General features: G+C 33.8%; 1 protein-coding gene across 4 annotated transcripts in view; it reads left to right on the top strand.

Moving 5' to 3' along the window:
• Dach1 (dachshund family transcription factor 1) overlaps nt 1-21,329 on the top strand; it is a 410,763-nt gene that overhangs the window by 369,337 nt on the left and 20,097 nt on the right. For all 4 annotated transcript variants that reach the window (XM_060391521.1, XM_060391520.1, XM_060391523.1 and 1 more), the window contains 3 exons: nt 2,131-2,278; nt 5,081-5,224; nt 5,695-5,763. In XM_060391521.1, coding sequence (XP_060247504.1) covers nt 2,131-2,278; nt 5,081-5,224; nt 5,695-5,763 — 361 coding nt within the window. The remainder of the gene's footprint in view (nt 1-2,130; nt 2,279-5,080; nt 5,225-5,694; nt 5,764-21,329) is intronic.

Genomic DNA, 21,329 nt, shown 5'->3' with positions numbered 1-21,329 from the left:
TTATATGGCTTATATATGCTCTAACGGGCATAGGATCTTGAAAGCTAATACTTTCAGACATATTCAGAAAATATAGATAATGTAACACCATTGGCTATATTACCAATAAGTGTAACAAAAAGAGAGAGTAAATGTTGATGCTCCCAGCAACTTCATTTTTTGAAAACTGATATTAAAATCACACAGATTAGAGTTGGAGCGTAACATTATTCAACATGTTTATTCATAATGATTGTTTCATATTTAAGAACACCAAAATATTGTGTTTTGTCACCCAAGGACAATAATAGTTTAATAGTAATTTATTTTAAACAGCTACTGATAATACAACCAATCAACACATTAAGTGGTGCCAACATTGGCATCTTGCTAAATAATCTCTAGACATTGCAGAGAGAGTACATCTTTCAAAGATAAGTCAACAAGAGCAATCAGAGCAGAAAATTAGAATTTGGTATCTTAGAATTAAAATACAGCTAAACTAAAGTTTTAATTGGGGTGATCTGAAAGGGCACTAGATGTAATGATCTCTTTCATTTGTTACTAATTGTTTCTGATGCAGAAGAAATATATACAGGAATGTTGCTTATTTCAGTTTTAAAGATGCCGTTTCTTTAGAAGCTCTGTTTTTATTATCAAACAATGAAAGAGTGGGGATGGGAGAGCTGTCACATAGAAATCCTTCTCTTGCTTGTTTTCTATCACAAAAAAATGTGACAGAAAGTTCCTGGTCAAATTTAGCACGCAAAAATAATTTATGTGTATAGGACAGGATAATTATTATGGCCTATGACAGTGCTAAGAGTTACAGTGTCCTGCTACACACAGACTCTATTGGGCTTCAAGTCAAGCTGAAGTTGGAATTCCCCAATCAAACCATTCACGTTGACTCTCAATTAGGGCTGGTTCCTTGATGACATCTAACAATGGCATTAAATTCCACCTTTGGTATAATTCCAATGGCAAAGTTCAGACTGGCAAATTCACAGACCATGACAAAATACTTTAGATTTCAAATATAACATTTTGCATTGCTGAATTCATGGTGATAGGATATTTAACTCCAATTTTCAGTTATAACTTTGGATGTAAATAACTTACCTGTATACCATGGGCTCATGTTTAATTTTTAAATCTGAAGGAACTGCTAAATTTGATGAAAATAATAAATCAAGAAAAAAATACATATCCCTAAAATCACTTGTAATGATAAGTTTTGTTATCCTTTTTTTTAGTTACTAGCCGGTAAAGTAGTTTCCTAAATGTTATTATCAAATTATTACACTGTTTTGAAGGACTTCATAAAGATAGCCGACTGCTACTCTGTTGTTCTAGATTTTTTTTAATGGTAGGTATCTGAAAAATATAACAAAGTGATCATTTAATTTAGGGATATTTCCACATTTTAAAATTATGGGCAATTTGTGTTCTTAGGGACAAAGTGCTAAATAGCAACACATATCTTTACCTATATCAACAACTTCCACTAATAGTGGAAGAGTGATGATAGAAAACTGTACACAGATATCTAATAATCGTACTTAATTATGAATGCAATAATGTGCTCGCTTCGGCAGCACATATACTAAAATGAATGCAATAATAATGGGAAAGAAAAGCTAGCAAAATCTACCTGACAGGTAGAGGGAAGGAGCAAATGTATTGCTGTAGACACAGAGATCTGAACTGAGGAACACACAGAAGACTGCTGTACTTGGTGTAACCTTGAAAGGGGATGGAGAGATGAGCTTGAGAACACGGACACACTACCAGGATCCCAGAGACCATGTTGGATGGTTCCTTGTAGAACTAATGTTCTTTTCTTTTGTCCATTTGATTTCAGGGGATGCTTTTGTGTGGTTCTCACTCACTTTTTCTTAATTTTAAATAGTCTAGTTAGAACCAACAGGACCTACATGCCATAAATATTCATCTTCCTCAAATAGTTTAATCAGATCTTTAGAAGTTCTGTGCTTTAGTTGTAGTATTTAGGACTTTGTGAGTCCAGAATAAATTCTCAGGGTTTAAAGAATTTAGTAAGTGGAATCTTCTCGTTGAAAATATATCTGAGATATCAAACAAACTGTTTTTTACCGAAATATGCTCATACTGAATACTTTCTTTATACAGGGCCTTCTGAAAGTTGCCATAGATAATGCGAGAGCTCAAGAAAAGCAGGTTCAACTGGAAAAAACAGAGCTAAAGATGGATTTTTTAAGGGAACGAGAACTAAGAGAAACACTTGAGAAGCAGCTGGCCATGGAACAAAAGAACAGAGGTATCTGTGCGACTCTGCAGAAGCCTAATACTTTACATGAAACATTTAACTGGATAATATTGTTCTGTGTTTTGTTATTTAACTTTGGCAACCTTGCCGTGACCACTTTGAACAACACTTGAATTAGGAGTTTACCATATTTCTGATAGTTCAAAGTCCACATTCTCTTCTGTTTTTCTACCTCAGGGGATTGGATATATCCATCATATCATTGATCATATAATTTCCATTGCTTATAGAGTTTAATGAATTCATATTTTTTAATATAAGAATGAGATCTGATAAGATGATAGCCCCGATGAGGAATGTTGTGTTCACTCACAATTGCCCTTTGAAAACCTCAGGAGTTAAAGCCATAAAGCTAAAATAGAAAAGACTGATTATTCAAGCAAAGCAGGTTTGGTAAGATATTTATCAACTGAAATGGAAGCTTGATGAATATCTGAGCAAATAACTGAAGTTAAGTGTTTGTATAATTTTCCTTCTGAATGCTTCATTTTCACTCAACAAGGTCAAGCACATAAAGTACAGACCAAAATGAATTCTTATTGGATAAAAATAATGGTATTATTGATCTGCAAATTGCTTCTTTTAAAATATTATACTGGTCATCAATAAATAATTTTGAAGGTCACTCACATTTGTATATTTATATTACGCATTTATTTGAAGGCTACAACCAATCCCTCCATTGCATCAACCACATGATTTCACAAGAACTGTAGAAAAGAGGGAATTTCCTTTTCTTATTTTTATAAATATCCAGTATAAATTCTTAAACTGTGCTCCTTTCATGTTTGACGTAGTCATTTAAAGATGATTGCTCTTGCTTCAGGATATCCCAGGTTGTTTCATTAGATATTTTAAACCAATAGCTGCCAGGTTTCTGGACTCAGGTTTATTTGAGGCTGTCAATATAGCACATAACATAGTTTTAGGTAATGTTAATTTGCATAGATTTAAGGAATTAAAGAGTGGTGAGCATTGATGACAAATGTGTTTAAAGTGAGTAAGGAAGCTTGAGCGAAGAATCTGTGGAACCATTTTTCATGAGATACTCATGTTTCTATTTTTTTTCTCCAACCTTGAAGAGGACTCATAGAAGACAAAATGATAGGCCACAGGATTTCTGAAATAAACTGTGGCGACTTGTAGCCTAGTGAGCTTAATCTCTTCAGTTTTATCCCTTTAACCACTAGAGGGCAAAACATTCACAGATCACACCTTGAACCTTCCATTTAATTAACTTCCAATAGTAAGTTGAAAGTAATAATTACTTATACTTCTGCACTATGAATGCATATGAAGACGTGTATTATCCTGCAGACACCTGGTTCCATCTTATTTTGTGCAATCGTATAGGAGGAAATTGAGTGGTCAATGGCTGGGTGCTGTGTATCCATCTATTAGTAGTACGATCATGTGCAATTTCCAAACATATTGCAAAACTACTATATCTTACATAGAAAAATGTTAAACAATAACATCTGTAAAAAGAAATATAAAATAACATCAGAATAGAAAATCTATTTCGCTCTTAAATAAAGTAAATCAGCATTAATTTGAGATCAGCTTCAATTATTTCTCACTTAAGGATGTAGTCCATGTCCACTGAGGGTAAAATGGTCTGAAATATATGGTACAAAGAACCATAAACTCAACAGGTTGATGGACTACCATCTAAGCGGAGCTAGCGAAGATTACAATGGGACATGTGGGAATTAGTAACTGAAACTAGTAGTTACTAGAATTTTTCCCAAGTTTATATTCTGAATAATTATGAAATTTAAATCATTTTTCTTCTCTTCATAACTAAAAAAATGAGTTTTGTCATAGTAACAGTGTCAAACTTCCGAAGTGTTCATCACTTATCCAGAAAGATAATTTTAAAGAACTTACATTTGTCAGCACTCTGCTGATTGCGCTCTATTTATGTGTAGATAGAGTAAAAGCAGTTTAACACTGCTTTTTGAGTGTATACATTGTACATTTTGACGGGGTATACTGTTATTATTTGTTAACGGACAGTAGGCACAACTATTGTGATCATCTAATAGGAGAAAATGTATCATAACCAACTTCAGCATCATAGTCCACTTTTTTACTCAAAAACAGTTATCAGTAGAATATTATAACTTCAAGTTGGATTTTATTTTCACTGTAATTCAAATAAAATGAAACTGCAACATGTTTTCTTAAAATACGTTCTAGTGTTACACATTTGTTAGGAAGGAATCATTCTCAGAAATAATATGATGTCACCCAAAAAATACTAGTTCTCTATGTTAATAACATGTATGCTGTTCCTCATGTACATGTGTATTTCACAGTTTCTAAAATCAGAAAGAACAATTATTAAGAATCTAGTTGGTTTGGGTTTTTTTGTTTTGTTTTGTTTCCAACAGCATTTGGTGCCTCCTGTGACAAGGAGAGACACATGCAAAAAAATATCCACTCTGCAGTGTGTTCCTCAATGATATGATTCAAAGCAAAGATTAGGCCACAGATTTCATTTTAACAAGCTTCCTGTACCAATGAACACAAATATTTACTAGAGTCAGCACCCCATTAAATTTATTTCTTCAAAGCATGGTCAAGTCATCCTTGTAATCATTTAAGGCTAAAATAAAGGATCAAACATATTTCTTCGGATTATTTTAGGTGAAGTTGGGATCTGGGACTTTGTATTTGTAGCCAGACTCTTCGCTACAAGGAGAAATGAATACAGTATGATTATTGACCGTTTGTAAATCAGCATCATTACAAATATTCTGAAAAGTAATCTTCAGGTCTCTTTTCCAGCCATAGTCCAAAAGAGGCTAAAGAAGGAAAAGAAAGCGAAGAGAAAACTGCAGGAAGCGCTGGAATTTGAGACAAAGCGCCGTGAGCAAGCAGAGCAGACACTGAAACAAGCAGCTTCAGCAGACAGTCTCAGGGTCTTAAATGGTAAGAGCAGGCACGCTTTTTGCATAATCAACTTCGATTGGTAACAGCGGAAGGACAATGTGGACATGTGCTTGTGATTCTGTATATGTCGAAGTCTCATGAGGTAGTCAGCAAATGCTTCATTTCTTAGGTGCTTCAACCATTTTAGTATTTAATCTCCTCACCTGGGACCTGGCATTATTTTTCTGTTCAACGAAATCCATTTCTTCAGAAAACTGATAAAAAGTTAATCTAAGAACTCCGACTCCATCCTATTATACAAACAATTATTCTACTTATCTATTCTCTCTTTCTGAAAATTCACATGCTTACAGTTTTGTCAGACCTTCCAAAAAAAAAAAAAACGACAAAGATTTACAAGGTTTTAACTGTGCATCAAACTAACAGGTAGCTCTTGTTTTAAAAAGACAACAGGAATCAGATGAAATATAGATGAAATATGTGCCATTCTTACCTCTCTGTGCTTTTAGACTCTCTGACCCCAGAGATAGAAGCTGACCGCAGTGGAGGAAGAACAGATGCCGAAAGGACAATACAAGGTAGGAATTTGCAGAAGGCTATAAATCTAGATCTTGCTATATGAGTTTTTCCTCAGCTTTAGGCCGCTATTCAAGCATGTAGCCTACCATCTGGGCCACATCAAAACAAGTTCAAACAAGGTCAAGTTCATCTTGCTTGTTTATATGAGTGAATTCATTTTGTGCTGATAGATTTTCTTTAAATTAACAGGTCATTTCTGTTTATATAATGCAATTAAAAAGGAATAATTAATTTTAAACAATGTATGATTTAATCTTGGACACCGTAAATGTGTTTTATCGAGTGTTTGGAGCACAATCTAATTCTGGCAGGCTTTATAACTTCCATTCCACATAAAGTCATATGCTATACAAATAGTTTTTAATATGTAAACGTACATGTAAAATAGACAAGCTGAATGCTCAGAGTAAGAATGATTGTTTCGCTCCTACGTGGATTTCCATACGTTCTCTATACTACAACGTACATTTTAAAAACTCAGATCTCCTGAGCAAGATCATATATAGAATACTAAAGAGGCTGTGTTAAACAGCGAGAAAGCTAGGAGCCCTTGGGACGGAGCAAGAACAAAATCAGAAAGCAGTGTTTATTTTCCAACACCTATTCTATACAACATGAATTCGCTACCAACATGAATACAGAAACAGGAAAAACAGCATTTGTTCTCTATTCCAAGTGAAGAGGATTCTTCACGGGGAAATCTAAAATGATTAATGGCTATAATCTTGCCAGCTGCTTTTGTTTTACATTTTAAGCTCAATCATTTTTTTTTAGGGCATCATTTGATACTAATTGTGTTACTTACTCAATCACCTCCGAAAGTGTTAGCTTTGGCAGAGTGTAAAAGAAGTACACTTGCTTTGTATCATATATGCAATAAATAACAATCCTTTGAAGAAATATTCCTGGGGATATATTGTTATAATTTTAAACATTATTCATTTTTTGATATCACAGTTAATTAGTTTTAAATAGCAAGACTTGGAGAATATGTTATTATGAAATATTTTATTACATAGAAGATTAATGAAATTTATGCATTTTAGATACAAAACTCTACTTGATGTTTTTAAAAGAATGTAAATTTCAATACAGTTATATGCATATTTTGTATCATATAAAAAGAACATATATATTAGAAAGAGTTGCTCTTAACCAAAAAGCCAATTTTCATCATCAGGCATGAGAGCCTCAGCATGAGTGAAGGCAATATCAGCCCAAGTCTGTTTACACAAGGGATTGAGCATAAACTAGCACAGTTAATGTTAAAATACTCTAAGAAAGCTCAAGACAATCCAGTTTGGTATGATTTTTTCAGTCTTCAACCGAACATAGGCAAAAATGACAAAGAACACACATCTCTACACGCCGATTGCAGTCATTGTCACTGTTGAGAACTGATGAAGCACTAGCTTCATTGTTTTTATGTTTGTGTATTTGCGATTGAAAGAGGTGCCACATGCCCGTGATCCTTAACATTTTTGAGAGCAAAGCAGGAGAATCAGAATCGCAATTTTGAGACCAGCCTGGGCTACTTAGGGAAATTTTGTGCTAGAAAATAAATAAATAAATAAATAAATAAATAAATAAATAAATAAATAAATCACATCAATATGCTGCTTACAGCTCACAGAATATATCTGCCAAGGTGCAGAAGTGACAGAATTTTGGTCATTAACGAAAATGTGGTTATCTTTATCTTAAATTGTAAAGTTCAGATATATCCAAATAAGCATTTAAATATAATTAAAGTAGTGCTATATAAGGCTAAATATCGAGAGTGGCAAATTTATGATTTCTATGATTTACTTATTCTGAAACATTTTTTAGTTTCTTCTTTTTACTACCAAGAATTAAACCCGCTGAAAAGCGTAGTAAACATAACCAAATTGTTTCAAGATTTGAGAAATAAAATGTTTACATAATAATTTAAAGCCAAATCTAAATGATTATAAATTATTTTAAGACTGAAAAATCCTCCATTATAGTCCTTCCAATTGTTGTTTTCAAAAATGCAGTTTTCATTCCTAATTCGTGTGGTAATATTTGAGAATTTTGCTGAATGATTTTCCAAGTTATACGTTTAAAAAGAAAACTTATGATATGAGAAACTTTATGCCTATTAATTAGTTTCCTCCTCCTTTTTCTTTTCATTCCTCATTCTCCTTCTTCTACTATTACAACTGCTTCTGGTCTCAAACATTTTAGACCAGGCTAGCCTGGAACTCACAGAGATCTGCCTGCCTCTGCCTCCTGAATGACAGTATTAACGGCACGCACCGTCACACCAATGCCTATTCTTTTAAAAATAGTTACGTCAGCTGTAGATTTTCTATTTCAATCATTTAAAACAATGTCACAAGGAGATTATTTTTTCTTCTCTAACTCCATTAAGTAATATTAGGTAAGATTTTTTTTCCTTTCTTTTTGCTTTTGAATGTCTTCTGTTTTGTTTTGTTTTAAATCAAGACTCACAAGCACATTTGGAATGAACAGAAGAAAACTAACCGTGAACTGGAGAAACCAATAGATGATGAGTAGATTTATTTGAAATATGTGCAAAACAGAAAAAGGCGGCAAAGAATGAGTCCAGGTTCATTCCTCATTTAAGAACCAGTCTCTGCCATGCATTTTGAGAGACGGGGGTAGGGCACCTGCTTCTTCACAGATCAATAACAAACAACCACAACCACAATCATGAATCATAAACCTTCCTTGACTCACTGTCTCAGCCAAAGTCCCCAAGCTCAGCTGTGGTGATAGGCTCAGCTGCTTTCTTATTCCCAATACAACCAAAGCAGAGATTACTCTGTTCTGAAATAGACTCATCTTAATTGGTAAACAAACAAAAGAAGTGCCACAATGTTTAATCTCATCATGTATTTTTAAGGCTTTAGCCATAAATAATGCCACGATTTGCATTGGTGTTAGTCACTTAGATGTTGGCTTCCTAACTACTGCTCAGATGCCAGATAATTACTGTCACAGAAGCACCTCAGACTAGACAGAGCCTCACCGGTGTGTTATATCACCGTTTCCATAAACCAAAAAGGTGGAAGAGAAGAAAACAGAATGGTTTGGGAAATATTTTCAAGGAATAAAACTCCTTAATCATTTAACTATTCTTGACTAGAGAGGTAAATCTGTTTATAGTGCACAGGAAAAACTTTGTGTTGCTGACATGGCAAATAACTAACTCAAAATTCATGAGTTTGGTTGAGATTCTAAATGCAGGATGAATATCCAAATATTTAAAAGCAAGTTGTTTCAGGATCCGATTTGCATTGCAATTAATTCTTCCATGCTGTGCATAGTAACAAATTCCATCTATTAATTTCTGTTGGAGTTTGAAAAACTTACTCTACTTTATGTTCTTATACTGTCTCTAAACATATATACAAAATTCATATACATATTCAGTATATAGTTTTAGAGTCAGCCAAAAAAAATATGCTTCACTCTGCTTTCACATTCAAATACATGTCCATCTATGGACAAAACAATAACTCAATAGCTTTATTCATTTACATCCTGAACTCGTGTCATTCTCTCTCCCTAGCCAGTAACAGCTTTAATGATTTTATTATGTAATATTTTAAAATCTCATAGACTTTCTCAAGCCCACTTGCACATGTTTGGCTGCAGAAGATTTCAGTGCATGATTCTTTATTTTGTCGCCTCATAAGAAAAGCAGAGTTCAGTACACAGACCTGGGTCCTGTGTGCTTTCACCCGCTCTCATCTGTCATCCTTAATCCACGAGGAGGAAGAACGGAGGTTGACGTTGCCCTCCAGTTTACCTTCGTTTAGTAGCACCTCCTGCCTTTCTGTTTCTAACACAGTGGAATCATTATTGCTCTTTTCCTGAAAACCATAGGATATTTTTTTTCCTAACTACAAGGAAAAGTTTGTTTACACCCTTTGTGGCAGACTTACCATTCCTCAAAGTCTCGATTTAAAGTTACTGTGTCCAAGAGTATTTTCCTGTCCTCCCTGTCTCCCACCCCTGGCATTTCTATTGGCAGCTCAAGACCAGTTTTTCCTGTTAGAGCAGGAGTTTTGTGTTCCTCCTCAGGACCAAGCTGTGGATCGCCAGCTGTGCTATGCTCAGTTCCCTTCAGGTGGAGCTGCCTCAGACCCCTTACCATCCAGTCTTGTTCCCGATTGTGACCCTAGTCTGGTAGAGTACTCCAAGGCAATGAATTAGTCACTGATAGACAGGACTAAAGTCAGATAATTGTGATTGTGTGAGGGATTTTTTTTTCAGACTTCAATTAGAAAAACTGATAAGGGAGGGAAAAAGATTCTGACTAAGAAAGTCAGACGTTAAACATTCTCATGAAATCAATGTTTTCATTTGATGGCCAAATTAACAATTTGTTTTTGTCTTTGTGTTTATTCTTTGTGTTTTGACCTCAGATATAGACTATGTAACTATTTCCCTATATTCAATATTCTAAGTTCATATTTAACTATTCTATAATCACAATTATAAAGAAGTGTATTTTTGTTTGTATTTATTAACCACATCCTTCTTTTAATTTTTTTACTTAAAACTAAATATTGAATAATATACTACCTACAAATTCTACCATCATGTGCTGTAATTGTATCTTACTTTTAACATGTATATGTAGAAATTTTCAAAAACATCTTAAAACTTTTACTTTCCTAATAACAGTTTTTTTTCCATTTCTTATGCAACCTCTTGCCATTTTAAGGCAAAATGGTTATTTAACATCAATGTAAATATGAGCTGTAGTTCCTCTGACATCTTACTCTATCTGCAAGTTGTACTTACAAAATCTTGACTTCACTTGAAAGAACATCTCTTTTATTTACATCCAATAGCCATAATCAAAACTTACTTGGCTTTTTATTCTCTTTTTGACTGATCTCAGATCACAGAAAACCAAATACTATTCCAATAAAAACACATAAAAGGCTTGCCTTCACATTCACAATCTTTTTTTTTTCAATTTAAAAATACCTTCTTTCTGCTTTCTAGATATTTGAAGATGCATGCTGACTTTTTAAATTATTCATGTGTTCAACAAATACATTTTAACGCTGATGTTATGCCAAGCACACTCTCACGATGTCGTTGCCTTAGTCTTGCGAAAGGACTTTATAACAGAATGAAATTCTTTGTTGTACAAAGGAAGAAACTGAGGCTTAATGAGGGTAGGAGGCTTATTAAAGTTTGCCTCAGGAGTTTGCCAGTTAGAACTGCAATGCATTTCAGTTGTTTGATAGATCATTGTACATTTTCTCCTGAGTGCTTATGAAGTTGTTAAATGATGTCCTCTTTTTTTTTTCCTTTAAAATAAAGGATTACTATTTGACTGATAGTTTACTGCTACAAAGCATCCTTATCCAAACACTGCATAGATGTGTGTGTTTGTGTGTGTATGTGTGTCTGTAATATGTGTTGTAGGTGTTTTTTTTGCTTGTTTGTTTTTGTTTTTGTTTTTGTTTCTCCCTGCCCAAGTTGCTGGGAATAACAACTCATGAGACTCAAGATAATTATTTACAAATACATAGGCCACATAACTCGTTTATACTAATTACATTCTGCCACATGTCTGGTTACTTGAGCTCAGGAATCACATCTCTCTCTTCTTCACATCTTACCAGCTGAATCTTGAGTGCCTGTCTCTGTCCCAAAATCCTTTCTGCCTACTGGATAGTCCTCCTCCTCTTTCCTGCCTAATCTACAAACCATCGGGTTTATTATTAACTGGAACTACATCTATATAAGACACAAGATAATCTTTCTACAAATGTGAGTGCATGTATGTGTATTTTGTGTGTATATTGCGTGTATGTGTACTGTATGTATGTTTTATGTGTGTATTGTGTGTGTCGTGTGTATGTGTATTTTCTGTGTGAATTTGTGTGTTTGTGTGTTCTTTGATCCAGGATTTCTATGTCATAGGATGATTTGAACTTGTAATTCCTCAGCCTCATCCTACTGTGTGTTAGGAATACAGGCCTCCTCCTCCATATTTAGTTTGAACTTGTATGATTTAACAAGTTTTGTCTTATAATAAATGTTCCAGCATGCAGACAACATCCTACTAATACTTTATTTCACTTAAACTTTAGGATATTATGTATTTAATAAGTATGTATACATTAGTATTTAAGTGGAATTACAGTGTGCTAGTCAGGTCTTCTAATATGTACATATTTTATATTTTAGAGAAACAATTTAAGGTAGTAAATATTTCTTCTGGCTCAAAATTCCAGAGGTTTCTGGCCACCACAGCTGGAGGACACCACAGAGCAGAGAAGCTATTTGCGTGGAACTTGAGAAGAACCGAGAAAGAATGCCTATCAGGCCAGCTTTCTCTTTTCCCCTCTTGTTTCAATCTATCCAGACTCCCAGCAGCCTGTAGGACTAGTGTCAAAAACATTCAGGGTTGGGTACTGTCTTCAGTACCCAACTGGAATACCTGTTTGCTGGAAACAGCTTCACAAACAAGCCTTGGGTACACTGTATTAATCTTCCAGGCATTTTTCAATTTAATCAAATCAACAATTCTGATTAGACTATAAGATTGAGAGCAAATGTTTATGGAGCCATTTCTCCTGTTTTATATAACAGTCAAATTTAAAGGAAAGGCAAAGATAGGAGCGGCTAATTAATTCCTTGATTATTATTCTACCAGCTAGTTGTATTGCTTGGAATTATATTGCCTGGAAATTAAGATTTAGAAGCCCAATGAAGAGCCTCCCTGACAGAAATTGCAGCCTGGACTTAGGTGTTTCCATTTCAGAACACCTACTTCTAGCCACGTCACTCATTTCAAGTAGCCAAAATGTTCTGAGAAAATTAAAATTTGTTACTAATAAACCCAAAATTATTTACTACTGAAAAACAGCTTACAATGCAAGGCATTAATTCCTTTTTGCTTTTGACTCCTTTATTAGATATTGTGCATGCATTGTGCGTATAGTCATTTTTGCACACTGGGAATACCTCACTCAAAGAAAATAAGGTAGCAAAGTTTTAAGAAACTATCTTAAATAAAAGATTAATCTTCATGCACAAAACTCAGCATGTAATAGATTTATAATAAACATTAAACAATTAATAATTAATTAATAATTAATTAATTAATAATTAATAATACCATTTCTGCTTAGCGTATTGTCCTGGTTAGCATTTTGTCAAATTAACACAAACTACAGTCCTCTCTGAAGACATGCTGTCAATTGAGAAAATGCCTTCATAAGTCTGGTGTATAAGCAAACCTGCCACACATTTTCTTTATTAATAATTGATGTGGGAGGGCCCAGCCCACTGTGGGTTTAGCCAACACTGAGTAGTTGGTCTTCAGTCGTGTGAGAATACAGGCTAAGTAATCCCCGAGAAAGCAAGCCAGTAAACCACATTCTTCCAAAGTTTGTGCCTCAGTTCCCAATGCTAGGTTCCTTTCTTGGCTTTCCTAATCCTCGATGACCCAGTATGTGAAAATCAAACAAACCCTTTCTTCCCCAAGTTGCTTTTGGTTATTTTATTACAGCAATAGAAACTGTAACTAATACACATTCTTTGGTTTCTTATGGAAAGTGTGTTTGAATAAAGGATGTTAAAAGGCAGCCCTAGACTTGAATGTCAAAAGTGCTCATATGAAGCTTCCCTAAATTTACAACTTTAAAGACCTTCATGAAGGTGTAAGTCAAACCTGATTGACATATACTTGCTTTCTGCAAATTCCCTTTCCTGTACTTCAAAACAAACCTCTGAATTTCATGTGAGAGTGAAGACTGTTGACATCTCTACAGAAGCAGCAGTTCAGATATGCCAGGATTTCTCTTAGACGTCAGTATCTATTTTACTATTTTTCACCTTTTAACAAATCTCAATCTGAAAGTGTTACTATCAATATTAAAATGCTCAATATAAAGCACTTGGGCTCTACTGGGCATCGGTACTCACACACCACATAATATTGAATTTGATTATTATAAAATAACATATTCACTATAAATGCCGTCTGCTGGTAAGCCCTAAAGATATTTTTCCTCTAAAATATAATTTAAATTTCCATTTTTTGGAAATTGGTCGTTAGCATGCATTAGAGTTTAAAAGAAAATAATTCAGTTACCTAAACCAAATTTTCCATGTTAAAATGTTTAAAATAAAAGAGCAAGAATAGACATTGTAAAATCAAAACAAACAATAATAATAGCCTAGGATTTATACCTAACAGGCAGCTGTCATTGCATAATGACTCCTGTTAAGTCACTTGAAAATAAGTTTTCAGTTTGAGAATTGCCTCAATTATTTTCTTCATCTGAGAATATAAGTATTATAACTGCATTACTTGAACAAAACAAAGCAATAACAAATTTGCTTTTAATCCTTTGACACAGATTTGGGGAGTTTGACATTATTCAAGGCAGCCAATCAATTTAAGATGACATTGATTAAGCTAAACAAAAGGTGATATTGATTGTTAGGCAGTAACCAGTAACCAGTAACCAGTCTATGGATTCATACTTTGCTAACTACTCCTTTAAGTGGAATTGTCTCGGTTACTATCAAATAGTTTCATGCCCATCAAGGATTATATTAATGTTTATTTAAATTTGTGTTTACTTTTTCTTTCTTGAAAAATAAATATTAGAAAGTAATTTTTGGTGAATATCCATAAAATCCAAGTGCCAAAATCTTCTTCTAGATTTTTCTTGGGAATACCTTCTCTTACTTAAACCATTTATGCAGGAAATTAATCTTAGTGAACATTAAGTATTAAAGCATTAAAATACTGTCATATCATATCTATTATTAGTATATAAAATTGTTTTATTATTCTTGTCATATTGCAAGTGTGTTGGATATGAGTATTTTTCTTCAAGAATACGATAATGAAGAACTGACACTTTATGAATTTCAGAGATAACGCAATTATCTATGACATATATCTGAAATTTTCAAGGTTCATTTGACTTACAACCTTAGAGAAGAAAGTGGGCATTGTGGGCATTTTTATCAGTATTGAAACAGCATTCTCAATAGAGAACTAAAAATTTATAAATAATTGAAGTCATTTGGTTTGTTTGTAAACATACTTATGATAGGCCCTTAATGCTGTCTGAAGATCTAAAATAAAAGAAAGTGATAAGTGGAAATTGGGAGTGAAAATAGCAGTGGACCTTAAGGATCAATGCTGTATCTACTTTGATTTAGTATCATAATTACTGAAGTGGTAGAGTGAGTGATTAAGCAAAGCATGCCAATAAAATTCACAGTTGATCATAATGTACAAAGCATGCATCTGTTACTACAGTATTGATTAAAGAGGGTCATTTAGGAATTTAAGGATGAGTGAAATAGAATCGCCTTTGTAAGAAAGTTTACAATGAGCTTTTAGCAAACACTAAGAATGTCAACAACATATGTGAATCACAACATATGTGCACTCATCATAGCATCCAGGATATCTTGGGATTGATGACAAGGTACAGAGCTAAACAATGTGTCCAAGAAAAAATATTTAAATAAGACTCTGGTATTATAACAATAAATATATAATTTTAATTGCTGATACTAAGAATTTGAAATAATTTGAGAAATTTTAAAATTAAGGTCAATATATTATTTCATTTTGGTAGAATTTTTATTTTCATGTTTGTGAGAAACTTTCTTAAATATATGTGCTTAGAATTTTAAACTCCTATTATCTCAGTGGGAAGCTGATGAGCATTTTAACCAAGTTTGTTTTTATTGAAGATGGTACTGTAAAAGATACACATAATTCTTATCGGTAAATTTATACCATACAGTTAGAGTCACAGTCTTCCTCCTGCTTTATACTATCCTGAACATCTAAGGGAACTTTAAGAAACAGAATAAGTTCTTTAAAGTGAAACGTAAATAAACTGCTAAAAACAGTTTATTATATCTGAGCATCATAAGTGTGGCCTTTAAATATTTTAGTTACAGACAAGGAATTCTTGTCTTTGTCACTTAAATATGTAGTAATTATGAACAAAATGTAAAACTTGATACACAAATAAATGGTTGTGAAAAGTACATTATCAACTTGGAGAGCATATGTCGTTTAGACGTTCAGAGCATATGACACCCTTTGATACAGAAACTCACTTAGGAAAAAATTAAAACATCATCATTTAGACCATAAGTATAAAAAGCTTATGGTGCGTTATCCCACCTCCCATGGTCAGGGACAGAATGCAGACATGCCACAATAATGTTTTTTTTTTTTTATTTCTACTGTTCGAACCATATTAATGAGAACATCATTTTGGAGAACTAATTATTTCTATTTGTCTTGTGTCACACTTTCTAATTCCCCTATATTAGCACAGCCAAAGCAAATTAATTGCTTCTCCAGCAGTTGAACCTTGTCCAAGAATGAGCTCACATTCCCTTCTAGTTTCCCTGTTTGTGGGAGTGCATTGTGTCAAAAATTTCTCTTGATACTAAACATAGTCTCAAGAATACCTTTACAGATTTCTGTGTTCTCACTTGATGGAATTTATAAGTTTAAGTGACCCGCCAGGAAAGATAAAGTTCTAAGCTGCAAGATTATACATCAAAACAGTTAAAGTGAAATTAAAATTAAATGAATGAATCTCAGTGAAGCAAAAAAAAGCAGTAATTAATGGTTCCCTTAATTGTCTTCATAAAATATTTGCATGGGTCTAATTTGCATAATTTGCATGTATTAATTAATCTTTCAAAGGAATTTTGTGCTGAGAGAAGCCAAAAAATCTCTTTGTTTTATTTAAGATCTAATGAAATATTTATCTTCTTTAATGAACTTCTCATCTTCATTAAAATAAAAATTGCACAAGTTTGTATGTTTTAAATGTTTTTATAATTGAAGTATTCAAAAAATCTCTTTAGAGTTACAACAGCTGAAAAATAAACATTATTTAGCATTCAGTATCATTTCAACAACACTTACACTTAAAAAAAGAAAGTTCAATCACACTTTCTGAAAGGTGGCAAAGCATTTGGTAAATGAAAGTCGCTCTTTAGTTGGAAAAACTAAGATTTCTAAAGCCTGATTATTTCTTTTAATGGCTGTGTTATCTTCATGGCCGAGATACCAGCCAGTAAGGGTACAGATAAGAAAAAAATCAGTATGTTCAATTGTTCAGGAAAGGATTTACTAGCTGAAAATATTTTAGCTAGCTCAAAGAAATAAGTCCATTAAATTTGGCTTTTATATTTGTAATGAGTTGCTAGGTCGACAGTTTGTCCTGGCAGAACCTACTCAGCTTCATCTTTCTTCTCAATCTGTCTGTTGAAGAATTGCATCCGGGGTTTCTGCTCTCACAGACTGAGAGATCAGAGCGAAAACCAAGAGACGTGTCTTGGAAGGGTTGGAATCCAAAAGCTCTATCTACTGCCAAATTATATATGTTCATGGGAACTGAGAGGATGAGAGGAGGGCGCGGGGAAGTTAAAAAGACGTCAGGCCAGAGGATCGCTGAGCTGTCCGCGGCATTCCGACATTCATTCTTACGGTGCAGCCTTGTCTCGGGGTGTCATAAAGGGGTTCAGTTCTAACGGAACTGAAGCTATGTGAAGCGTGTTTTCATCTCTCGTTTTTGTTTTTTTTTAAGCTCTCTGGCAATCTCTTTTTACATTAGAGGAAACTGAGGCACGTGGATATACATCACTTGAGCGCAACACTAAACTCAAATTCTGAGTCCCCTTTCTTTTCAAATGCTTTGCTTTAATTTACGAAGCAGCTCTGAGTAGCTAAATGTAGAATTAAATAAGAATGATGGTATAAATTTATAAGTATTAACATTCCAAATGCAAATGTATAATTCTTTTCATGCAAAATTTAGTGACAAGATAAAATCATTTAGGTTAACTTTGGAGCAGCTGTGGACCTCATTTTTAGTGAAAAGGCCTTTTCTACAGCCATTTCATGCCCTGGCACCCAGTCGTAAAAAAAAAAAAAAAAAAAAATTTACATTTTCAAGAATGTTTTCTAAAATAAAACAAAGTTTAGTTTTTTTATAATAAAGAAAAGTACAATTATTTATGGGGTGAGTACTAAATCAGTTATAAAATAAATTTCAATGCAGAATTTATTTGACACCAACATAGTTTATTAACTGCAAAAGGATTAAAATTAACATAATGCAATTTAGTGCCAGGAAAGCAGTAGTGAACTAAGAGGATACTCTGAGTGTCACTCCTGTTGTGGCTTTGGGATTTCACTTTGATTGCTAAGAGCTATTTCTTTGCTGATATTCTTATACCATCAGGATGTCAGAAACATCCATTTGTTTTTTCAGCATAAGCACATGTGTGATGTGTGCATACATACCGACTCTAGATCCTGAATGGCTGGATTCACATTCCCATGTTTCTGGCCATTCTTGATGTAATGCAGACCGTGTCTGGAAAATGCGTTAGTTTTTCAGATGCTCAGTCTTCAAGGATGGATAGGAAAATCCATCTTACAGACCTGCTCTTCTGCTGACGGAAATTAACACACACAGAGAACTTAGGAAAGTGGAGACGGTTGTCTGTTTTGGCTGCTTTGACCACTAGACATGATTTTTGTCTGTTTGTGTCTTGTTTGTTTCAAGGCAGGGTTTCTCTGTGTAGCCTTGACGGTCCTGGACTCACTTTGTAGATCAAACTGAACTCAAGCTCACAGAGATCTGCCTGCCTCTGCCTCCCTGAGTGCTGGGATTAAAGGCGTGTGCCACCACATCCGACACAACTAGACACAATTTTAATGTGATTGTATTCTAAATCATATTCATTCTTGGAAAAAATTACACATATCTTGGAAAGGATAATTCTTAAAAGAAGTTCTCCTAGCCAATAGAAGCATTTTCTCCCACACATCACTCAGACTTTTATGTAAGGCACTATTTATGCTGGCAGATGGAAATGGTGAACACCATACTTTCCAGGGCACTTTAAAACTTTTACAACAGGGTGTGAATTTCACTATTTATGTCAATTTTAAAAATATAGCTCAGGAAGATTTATTTGTAGCCACAAATTATGTGTGAACACATATAAATTATGTAAAAGATAAACTACTCTTTTACCCAAATTTAAAATGGAAATGCTAGAGTGTCTTAATTTTTTAATTATATTTTGGCAAATCTCTGTTAATATGATTTGTACTATCATACAGTGTGGAGTAACAACACACTCTTCTAATTCATATATAATCACACTCCTGAGATAGTAAATCTCCAAACAGAGTTCCACTTAAGCTTACTAATTATACCTATAAAACGATGAATGATGGCTACAAATTATTGGTTCTGACTCTCATTCTTTATTTATTTCTCCCTAGGAGAAAGTGCTCTAGATGGGGAGATTTAAAACCATAAATTATTCCCATATGTATTCAGGTGTACTGTGTACTGTGCTTAACTTTGATTCCATACTGTGGCTTCACATTTAATTTTGAAGCCTATGAAGTCATGGTGGTAGAATTAGGAAGTGGATGTTTGCTCATCAACATAAAATATTAGCTTGTATTAATAATTATAATGTCTTTATTTTTTAATGGCCTGTAGAGGTTAATACAGTTTTAGGTCTATCTGAATTTGAGTTATTATAGTCATGGCTGGTTTTACTAAGCAGCTCCACAAAATCTTTACTCACCTGCACAATCTAGGCTTTACCCCTCATCACTGGTAATAAAAATGAATTCCATAGGTGAGTAGAAATTAGATCGGAGATGATATTGAGAGGACAGTATCTACCTCTTCTAAACCAAAAGAGGCAGTACACAGCTGACCTTTGCTGCCTACGTGGTGCTGCTCTTCCAACAGGGCCGTCTATTTTCTAAAAGACCACAGAAATACAAAATCCTTTATAAAGTTACACTGGGGAACCCTGAAGAAGATGTGGGTGTCTTTATTCTCTGAAAAATCACAAAACTACAACCAAGAATTCAGTTATCTAGCATAGCGCATAAACAAAGTAAAAACTGCCTTCGACTTACACGCAGAGAAAAACTGACACATCTGGCTCTTCCTAGCTCTGAGTTCAGGTGTACTTGAGACAGAATTTTGAAGCCCACTCTCCAATTTTAAACAAGAAACAGCCATGAATATTCAAATTATCCAAAATGATTAGAATGAAAAGGAATTGTATGGAATATTTTAAAGAATTTACTACTTTTCTACCACAGTTAAAAGTCTTGTATTTCCCCAAGAATTCAGGTAAAGTGTGTCCTACAAGCAAAAACATGTGTCAAGGTCTCAGTGAATGTAAAGATACTAAATGTGACAAGTAAAATAATAAATGTTCATTGGTGAATATCATATCCTATGAAATAAATTGTCTTCATATGAAGGATATATTTAAAACATTACTGATGTGGGTGAAATTTGCACTGACTTTCCAAGAGTTTCTTAAAAGAGTCAAAATCTGACAATACTTAATTTTTTTTATTCATATAAGGTACTTTATTTACATATTTTTTATATTTTCTTACACAAAAAATTAAAATAGAGTAAATATTATTACTTATTTTCAGATGAATTAATTGGTCACATTTAATTGAGTTAATTTCAATTTAAACTAGAAAGATCCCTTACCATGTCTCTCAGAAATGTGTACCCTTCTTCTGTCCAAATCAAATCCTGTAACTGGCAATAATAAATGATGGCATTCAAAAGTCATGCAAACACCCATGGAGGATGAGCTGTCGCAACACACGGTTAAACCATACTTTATTTTTTAAAAAATGTCTGGGAATTACTTGGGAGTCTACAGTTTTGAAACCATAGTTTTATATCCACTGAAAGTTATGAACCCACTTCTTGACAAAACTGTTCATAAAATGTAAGTACCCAGTGAAAATATTGTGAAAGCTGATATTGGAGTGGTGATCAATCAACATAGAAAATGTTAAATTTTGTCTATTGCTTCTGTATTTAAATGTCAGTGTAACTAGACTTTTGGTTCTTTGTTCCTGGCAATCCCATAGGAATTCATTTCCTAAATTACTGTGTAAATATTTAGATTGGTAATTGCCTACTTGGATCTGGAATGCAATTCTTGTTTGTCTTGCTTTGAATAGCATTTCAAAGTATAGTTCTATTCATTTGTAAGAAAATTGGATAAAGTAAATTTACTGAAAACAGACAATCCACACAGAAAGGCTGGGAACTTCACAAATTAGTAAGTAGGGGTCTTTATACAATTATGAAACAAAAGATATGCAAAAATTCCCCGATTGTTTTGTTAATGTTAAGTACTTATAATAACAATGGAGGGAAAATTTTGTTTTGTTTTCCATTTTTCTTTTTGTTATTAGGCAGTTGTCCTTTATTTTTTAAAGATCTATTTATTGGTTGTGAGCCTAGCCTTTAATGGTTGAGCCATCTGGGGTGGAGTCTTATGAAAGTTTCCCCATCCACTTAGGCATATTGATGAAAGTTGTCATTTTTCAAGTCTTATTTAGGCAATGACCTTGTTGTGTTTCCTGGGTATGGCTCTGTACCATGTATACAAGACACTATCTCACAGAAGACATGCTCTGGCTCTTAGAATCTTCCTGTTAGAGATAATGTTACCTAGCTAG

The sequence above is a fragment of the Meriones unguiculatus genome, chromosome 9 (assembly GCF_030254825.1).
Source record: "Meriones unguiculatus strain TT.TT164.6M chromosome 9, Bangor_MerUng_6.1, whole genome shotgun sequence".
Taxonomy (NCBI): domain Eukaryota; kingdom Metazoa; phylum Chordata; class Mammalia; order Rodentia; family Muridae; genus Meriones; species Meriones unguiculatus.
The sequence above is the reverse complement of the archived record's forward strand: the minus strand, read 5'-3'. Positions and strand labels throughout refer to the sequence as shown.